The sequence below is a fragment of the Bison bison genome, unplaced genomic scaffold (assembly GCF_000754665.1).
Source record: "Bison bison bison isolate TAMUID 2011002044 unplaced genomic scaffold, Bison_UMD1.0 scf7180017864142, whole genome shotgun sequence".
In the NCBI taxonomy this organism is placed as follows: Eukaryota; Metazoa; Chordata; class Mammalia; order Artiodactyla; family Bovidae; genus Bison; species Bison bison.
The window spans coordinates 214,971-223,751 of record NW_011494714.1 but is presented as its reverse complement, the minus strand read 5'-3'; the positions used below and the strand labels follow the sequence as shown (position 1 = coordinate 223,751).

The 8,781-nt window shown below is 52.7% G+C and overlaps 1 protein-coding gene across 1 annotated transcript in view; it reads right to left on the bottom strand.

Moving 5' to 3' along the window:
* Positions 1-4,616: 4,616 nt before the first annotated feature.
* Positions 4,617-8,781, bottom strand: part of PIF1 (PIF1 5'-to-3' DNA helicase) — a 7,204-nt gene continuing 3,039 nt past the window's right edge. Inside the window, exons 7-12 of the mRNA XM_010840182.1 lie at positions 8,029-8,168; positions 7,550-7,656; positions 6,554-6,641; positions 6,252-6,397; positions 5,452-5,643; positions 4,617-5,241 (exon numbers count right to left, since the gene is read on the bottom strand). Of these exons, the coding sequence (XP_010838484.1) occupies positions 5,182-5,241; positions 5,452-5,643; positions 6,252-6,397; positions 6,554-6,641; positions 7,550-7,656; positions 8,029-8,168 (733 nt within the window). The 3' untranslated portion in view covers positions 4,617-5,181. The remainder of the gene's footprint in view (positions 5,242-5,451; positions 5,644-6,251; positions 6,398-6,553; positions 6,642-7,549; positions 7,657-8,028; positions 8,169-8,781) is intronic.

Below are 8,781 nucleotides of genomic sequence, written 5' to 3'. Positions count from 1 at the left end.
AATCTTACAAGAGATGAGTTTTCTTTCCCCATGTGCTGGGGCTGTCCCACTGTCCTCTCAGGGATATTGTGAAAAACAAGGGGCTAATGAACTCAAACGATGAGGCACTCAACAGATACCTGGTACAAACTCAACAAAGAAGCTTCCCTATGTCTCTACTGGCTGCCCACCTCCTGAGGTGCCCCCCACCCCCATCCAGGCACAGGGACTGGAAGACAAAAGGACTTGCCGGGGCTCTGGGAAGACACTGAATGACTACTTGGCGCCACCTCGTGGTCCATTGTGTGTGGTGCTTGGGGAGCAGGAAGCCTGCTTGGGGATGGAGGGGTCTGAGCACCACCATTGGCTTTGTAGGGGTGGGCAAACTCTGCCCAGACCTCAAAAGGGAGGAGGTTATGCCAAGCTAGGGCTTCCCTTGTGGCTCAGACTGCAAAGAATCTTCCTGCAATGTAAGAGACATAGGTTTCTTGGGTCATGAAGATTCCCTGGAGAAGGGAATGGCTACCCATTCTTGCCTGGAGATTTCCATGGACAAAGGAGCCTGGCGGGCTACAGTCCATGGGGTCATAAACAGTCGGACATGATGAGCGACTAACACTTCATTCCTAGCTAAGCCCTCCCTTGGTCTCCCCCAACTGGGGGTAGGGTGAAGGTGGACAGTCCTGCTATCTCATGAACACCAAGGGGAGGGCACAGGATTCCAGTTCCAGCTCTGCTGCTGCCTAGCTCCCTGGGCCTCAGCTACATTCTCTGCAAAATGGGAGTGAAAATCCCCACCTCTCAGGGAATGGCACTGTCCCTGAATTCTTTAAATATCAAACATTTTATGAAGTGTCTCCTTTCCAAAGTCATTGTGTGGAGCGCTTTGGCATACGAAGACATCTAAGCCTAGTTTCTTGCTACCAAGAGATCCACCTTATTCCCAGGGGAGACCGACATGTTAAATTACTCATCAGCTGCAGCAGCAGATCTCAACTGACACTGAGGCAGCATTGAGGCAGGGGAGATACATGGGGGCCGGCAGGAAGTGGGAGGCATAGGAACCACCCCCCGCCAAGGTGGGCTCTTATCCCATGCTGAGCCCCCTCAAGGTGAGGCCCGCTTCCCCCTCCCAGCTGCTCTTGCTGGACCACTGAGCTCCATGTTTCACACCTCTGTGCTTTGATCCTACACAGTTCTCCTTTCCGAAATGCCTTTCTCCAACTTGTCCACCTGACAACTCCTCTCCAGCCTTCCTTCTGGGATGGAGGGGGGAGTGGGAAATACCCATGACCAGGCAAGCAGGGAGGCCATGGAGGTCAAGGTGCCGTTTTTGGTGTCTTCCCACTGCCCCCTGCTCCCCCAACAAGCAGTGACACAGACACTCATTATCAGAGCAGCTGGCTCAGGTGGGTGGCAGGCCTTTCTGGTCCCCAAACTGCAGGCTTTCTGAATCCTTTCAGTCCCATATTGACTCATTCTGCCTGCTCCATTCCAGGGGCTGGGCCCTGGGGCTACAAGAGTCAGGAGATTCAATCATGTTCTGAGGAACTTTATGGTGCAGGAGACAGACCCACAGCAAAGAACAGCACGATGCACGATGCATATGCTCAGAGACCCGAAAGACCATTCTGCCTAGGAAAGGGCAGGGCTATATCCTGGGAAACAGAGGGGTGAAGTCTGAGGCAAGTCAGGAAAGGTTAATCTGGGTATTTCAGATTTTCTAGAAACATGTAGTCAAGTCAGGGAGGTGTGAAGGCATCTACCCCAGAGGCCCTTTCTTTGACCATCCCAAAAGTGAGCGCTCCCCAACTGGAAGGTTCTATTATTTGACTATTTGCCACTTCTCGCAGTGTGAGGTTATTTGCCTGCTTGTTTGTAATCAGTCTCCCGCCTGTAACTGTATGCATCCCAAGGCAGGGCCATTTCACTCTGGTGTACTGTGGGGTCTCCAGTGTCCAGCCAGCACCTGAATAAATATTTGTGAAATGAATGAATGAATAAACGAACACACAAGATTGGTGGGAAGTCTCCTTTATCGCAGTGTGATGGGATATTACCAGGATTTTCTTCCTACTGTTTGTCTTTATCCCTCCACCCCTGCCCCCAGATTCTGAGTGGGGTCACCAGACTTCTCTGTCTCCAATCTGGAAGCTATTTGAGGGCACACCATTTCTTGGCTTTTGCATCCTGGGTCCGATTCTTTGAGGGGATTATGTTAGGGGTAAGGAGCAGAAGTGAAAGAGGAGAGTGAAAAAGTTGGCTTAAAGCTCAATATTCAGAAAACGAAGATCATGGCATCTGGTCCCATCACTTCATGGCAAATAGATAGGGAAACAGTGGCTGACTTTATTTTTCTGGGCTCCAAAATCACTGCAGATGGTGATTGCAGCCATGAAATTAAAAGACGCTTACTCCTTGGAAGGAAAGTTATGACCAACCTGCTGCTGCTAAGTCTAGACAGCATATTAAAAAGCAGAGACATTACTTTGCCAACAAGGGTCCGTCTAATCAAGGCTATGGTTTTTCCACTGGTCATGTCTGGATGTGAGAGTTGGACTATAAAGAAAGCTGAGCGCCAAAGAATTGATGCTTTTGAAGTGTGGTGTTGGAGAAGACTCTTGAGAGTCCCTTGGACTGCAAGGAGATCCAACTAGTCCATCCTAAAGGAGATCAGTCCTGGGTGTTCAAGGAAAGACTGATGTTGAAGCTGAAACTCCAATACTCTGGCCACCTGATGCAAAGAGCTGACTCATTGGAAAAGACCCTGATCCTGGGAAAGATTGAGGGCAGGAGGAGAAGGGGACGACAGAGGATGAGATGGTTGATGGCATCATCGACTTGATGGACATGGGTTTGGGTGGACTCCGGGAGTTGGTGATGGACAGGGAGGCCTGGCGTGCTTCGGTTCATGGGGTCACAAAGAGTAGAGCACGACTAAACAACTGAACTGAATCAAACTGAAGGAGCATCAGGGGGCTTCCCTGGTATCTCAGTAAAGAAACCACGTGCAATGCAGAAGAACTAGGTTTGATCTTTGGGTTGGGAAGATACCATGGAGAAGGGAATGGCAACCCACTCCAGTATTCTTGCCTGGAGAATTCCATGGACAGAGGAGCCTGGCAGGCTATAGTCCATGGTGTTGCAAAGAGCTGGACATGACTGAGCAACCAACACTTTTACTTTTTTTTTTTCCACAAGGAGTCAGAGAAGAAGGTTTCCAAGACTGGAGAGGGGCGGGTGATCAGTGTCCCCTGGGAGCACCACAGGGAGCTGCAGGGTTCCAGAGGGCATGGTGTGAGGCCCCCAGAGAGGTTATGACTCTGGGAAAGCCTTCCTCCCCACTGCCCCTGGGCCTGGGCAGGGTTATGAACTGTGGATGCTGGTGACTGCGGGTGTCAGCAGTTACCATAACATCCTGGAGGTGACAGGCCTGCTCCTAGAAGGCCCACTCCTTGCCTGTACGACCTTCAGGGTGGGGAGCCCCCAATCCTGACTGAGCTAGGGTTTCCATACACTCTCAGGGATACAGGTTTGAAGTTAGATTAAATGAGGGGACTTCCCTGGTGGCCCAGTGGCTAAGACTCTGCACTCTCCATGTAGGGGGCCTGGGTTCAATCCCTGGTCAGGGAACTAGATCCCATATGCTGCAACTAAGAGTTCCCACAACTAAGACCCTGCATAGCCAAATAAATAAAATTTTTTTTAAAAGTTAGATTAAATGAGATGCCAAGAAAATAAAGAACTGGGAGGTTCCTTGCATACCTCCCTCATGAGGCAGTCTACTCTCATGATCTGGCCTGAGGGACAGGGATGTCTGGAGATCCCCCTTCTAGAGAACCAGTTTGCCCTCCTCCAGGGGTCTCCTGGAAAGCATCTTTACCATGAAAGAGGATTGCTAAGGACAGGACTTTCTGGTGTCCAGGTGGTCTTGTGAGGAAGACATCTTTAAGCAGGCTGAGTTCATCGGAGACTAGGGAAAGCTGAAATCAGTCCCTGGTGAAGGGAAAGGGGTTGGGGGTGGTGGTGGGTGCCTCAGCAGTGTGAGTTGAGGGTGGGGTCAGAGAGGAGAGTCCCAGGAGAGGGTACAAAAGAAATAACTGTATCTCTAAGACATCTTCAATAGCCTGACTCTGGAGGATGATGGGAAATTCATCTCTGGGCAGAAGCCCTGGTCCTTCTTGCACCTTGAGGGCATATTCAGCTTCTTGCCAATGGCTGTAGGCCCTGCACGGGAGACCAAGCTCAACCAGCAACATGCCCACCTGTTGTGTAATGGTGATTCACCTTGTCATTTCACTGTGAGTCAACAACTCATCTACCTCAGTTTTGCGAAGTAACCAGTGATACTAACAAAACCTCGCATAAGGGTGCTGTGAGCTCAGCTATCAGGACATAATAGACACCTCTGTGTAAACAGGCAGGGCAGGGGTAGCCTCCCTGGAAAGGGTTAGCCAGCGTCCCAGGCAGGGGTTCTTTATGTATTTATTTTTTGGCTATGCCAGTCAGCATGCAGGATCCTAGTTTCCCGATCAGGAATCGAATCTACGCCCCCGTAGTGGAAGCACAGTCTTAACACTAGACCACCAGGGAATTCACTAGGGGTTTTCAAAGGGAACAGAAGACTCAACAAAATCTTCACACAGTTTACCAGTTTATTTGTCCTAAATAAATACAGTCTGAGAATATCCATACTCCCACAAACAATGCCCTTCCCAAAAGAGCAGCTTAAGATATAGATGCACATTTTTGCAGCGCGTGTTCTCAAGTTAGGCTCAGGAAGGTGTTTGTCCTGACTTGTGCAGGACTGGATCTGGCTATGAAGACTCCCCCCAGGTTCCCTTCTCTGCTTCAGAGCTGAGTCCCCTGCTAGGACCCCTACAGCCTGTTCCTCCTCTTGGAGCACCTGCTGCCTCTCCTCTCTGTGTGGCCCTGTGGCTGGCCGCTCGCAGAGAGCTCTGTCCTATATCACCAGATACCACCACAGGCCCCATGCCAACTCCTGACCCTGGAGGCAGCTCGCCCAGGACAAGGGGAGAAACTGAGGCACAGGGCAAATGGATGGAAAGCCGGCTGGAGGCTGAGAGCCCCCGACAAAGGAGGAAAGGGACACTGACCATCCTCCCCCTGGGATCCCCCAGGGCCTGGTTCCCTAGGGAGCAAGAGGAGGGACGAGACCACCCTTTGTCTTCTCTTCGCAGATCAAAGGTTCGGGTCCACGTTCTCCTGGTCTGAGGTTCCTTCCTCATCATCTGGGGACTCCTATATCAGAGCCAGAGAAACCCACTCATGGGCTTGTACCATCCCCTAGAGTCACAGCTGGGGAGCCAGCATCTCCGTCCTGCCCTCGCCTCCAGTGGAGCCAGAGGAGGCTATGCCACCCCTACCCTAGTGTTTTTGGCCTTCCCTTCCTCTTAGCTCCCAGGCTACCCACGGCCACATTCTGCCCACCATTGGGTGACTCCCTCTTACCAGGCTGAGGGCCCTGTCCCGCCACAGGGTAGCATAGAAGCTCAGCACGCGGGGGTCACAGCGAACCACCATGGGGTCAAAGTCCAACACACGGAGGCCCTGCAGGCTGCGGGCCCGGGAAAGGGCCACGTAGGCCTGGCCGCTGGCAAACACACGGCCCAGAGACATCTCCACACAATCCAGGGACATGCCCTGGGGCAGGGAGAGACAGGGCTGGAGCCACCTCAGCCTGTATTCACTTGTGCCCAAGAAGCTGACCCCACCACCACCAGCCCAGCTATGGCCCCTGATCTCCTCACCCCATTCATAGCGTCTGAGCCAGAGAGACAGGATGACTGGTGTCTGAGTAAGGGGGTGTCCAGGAAATATGGATCCAAGATAAGAGCAGAGGGATAAGGGTGAAAGGAAAGAGCTCAGGTCTGGGTCAGACAGGCATGGAAACGAGTCTTGCTCTGCCTGGCACTACATGTATGACCCTGGACGAGTCACTTAACCTCTCTGACTTTGGTTTCCTCTTCTGTAAAACAGAAGTGATTCTTACAACTATACCTCACAGAGTGGTCATAACATGTTAAAATTAACATATCCAATAGTGGCTCAGAAAATGGCAGGAGAGGAAAGAAGGGAAATATATGTGTCCAGGAAAGAGGCAGGATGGGAAATGTACTAAAGAAAGGTTTATTCTACAGCTGGTTTGGAACCTTCCATCACTCCCAAGGCCTTTAAGACCCCCACCCTTCAACGTGCCCAGGCGTGTCCTGCCCCCTCCACCCTGCCCTGCTGCCACCCCCTGCACTCACCTGGCTCTTGTGAATGGAAATGGCCCAGGCCAGCTGCAAGGGCAGCTGCTGCCGGCTGAGGAGCTGGCCTCCAGTGGTCTGCACCGTCCAGCGGTCAGCACGGATGACCTCGGTGACTCCACACAGGAACCGTACCTGGGGCAGCCCTGAGGGAGGTGCGGAGAAGTCTCATCTTTCATTCCCACGTCAGGACTCCAAGGTGAGACCTGTCCTCACCTTTCCACAGTAGCCTTTTCCTCCATACGCTAACCCTGGGGCCCTGCTGCGAACCCGAGCAGTGGGACTGCTTCCCCACCACTTACCTCTCCCCTCGGCCTCGAACCCGACTACCACCCCTCGGGCACCATTCACCAAGCCCCGAGACACTGCCAAGTTCTTCACCAGCATCACCTGCGAGGGAAGGGAAACAGGAAGCATAGAGAGCCGGGCATCCCTACGCCTGGTCTCAGCTCCAGGCATTGCTGTGAGGCTGGGGGTTGTCATGGAGAGGCACTGAGTCCACGGATCCCTGGAGCAAGCTGCTTTATTTCCCTAGGTTTCCCCCTTGTGTCAAAGGAGAATGGCATTTGCTCAGTTTGCCTTAGAAGGAGGGGATAAAGAATAATAAGGTGACAGGGCTTTGACAATGACCATGTCTATTACAGGTTGTTTATGAACCGCAGTCTTGAGCAACAGCCTTCTTCCAACCACTGTGCCTGAAATTTCCCCTGGGGTCCTTTGAAACCTAAGGAAAGGCCCCCATTTGGCTACCCTCACTCTCATGGAAGGAAGGAGAGACTCAATATAGGGTGCACTACAGAAGACAATTGTGTGCAATAGGTATTTTACTCTGCATTTATTTATTGATATTTTTGGCTGAGCTGGGTCTTTGTTGCAGTGCATGGTGTGGAGCATGAGCTCTAGAGCAGGTGGGCTCAGCAGCTGTGACTGGTGCTCTCTAGTCGCCGCGCTCAGGCTTAGTTGCCCCGTTGCGTGTGCAATCTTAGTATCCCGACCAGAGATGGAACCCTCATCCCCTGCATTGAAAGGCAAATTCTTAACTATTGGACCACCAAGGAAGTCCCCTTCTCTGAATTTAGAGATGAGGAAACCCAGCTCCAGCAAAGGAGAGTGATCTTTCTAAAGCAACACTGCTTGGAGCGCCAAGTGGGAGAAGAGGGCAGCAGTGGAAAATAGAAGACAGGAAGGTGGGCGGGAACAGGAGGGAAAGAGTTTATTGTGGCCACAGCTGGGTCTTCTGGCCATGGAGCAGCCTGTACAGAAGGGCAGGGGTCTGGGAGGACCCACTTCCCACTCACCTGGGCCCCCAGCTTTAGCTGAAGGAGCTGGCTAACAGGACATTGGGCATCCAGAGTCCGGGCTTGCTCAGGGTCACTGTCCATGGCCTCAAAGCTGTGTACTTCGCCTGGGGAAAGAGTTGGGCAGACAGACCACAAGTCACTGACTTGTGACTCAATTTCCAAAAAACCGCACATTAGCCCAGGGCCTGGGGGAGGCAGTGAGGACACCTCAGGCCTAGCTGGGGCTCTGAAGTCAGAGGCCTGTTCAAGTCTCAGTGTTTACTGGCTGAGTCACTTTGACCCAGAAAAGGTCACACCTCTCAAAGTCACAATTACATCCGCAGATGTAGGGGACTTTTTGGCCGTAAAGGCTAGGGACCAAGATATTCAAATGACACCAAGGGTCCAGGCTGCCTGGAGTGGGGGCGGAGAGGGGGGAGATGTCTGCCTGATGGCCTTTTCTAGCTGGTCTGGCCTAGCTCCAGCTCTCAGCTTACCTGGTAGTTCCTGCAGCTGCCTCTCATTGGTAAGGGCCACGTCATCCTGGTGGGTGCAGAGCCTTGTGGCCACAATCCCATCTCGCCCCACCTTGTGGGCAGCTGTGGCCCGGAGCTGGCGGGTGACTTCATCTGAGCACCTGTGGAGGCCAGGTTATCAGGGCAGAGCCGAGCTGAACACCAGGGTAAGTGGAGCACGTGGCCCACATGTAGCCCACGTGTCAGGCCATGAACCAGGCCTGGGGACTGGACGGGGCACCAGGGCAAGATTTGCTGGTTCCCAGGCTGGCCAACTTGTTTCTTCCTCACTTGGACCCCAGACATGGAGCAACGGTGCATGACTGTGATCAGGGGCAGGCACCCTTCCCTATGTCTGTCCTCTCATTGGAACTAGCTGCCCTCCTGAGGAAGTTGGATCTGATGAGTGAGCACGGGCCAGAGAGTTAGAGATGCAGAGGAGGCTCTGAGGTTGAGGCTGATGCCCTGTAATACTGGCACCCTATCATCAGATCACCCTCCAGGCTACAATTTTCTAGTCCCTTGCCTGCTGCCTTACAGGAAAAAAAAATCTAGCCTATGTTTCTATTTTCCCCATTTCAAGCCTTCCTCCTGGGGAAGACTGGGTGCTGCAGCAACTCAAGTGGGAGGAGGGGGCAGAAGTTGGGACCATCTCTGACTACTCTGCCACTCAGCCTTCCTCTTGTCCCCTGCACTGCTGGTGTGTGCCACGCACTTTCCTACCTGCCTCCTGGA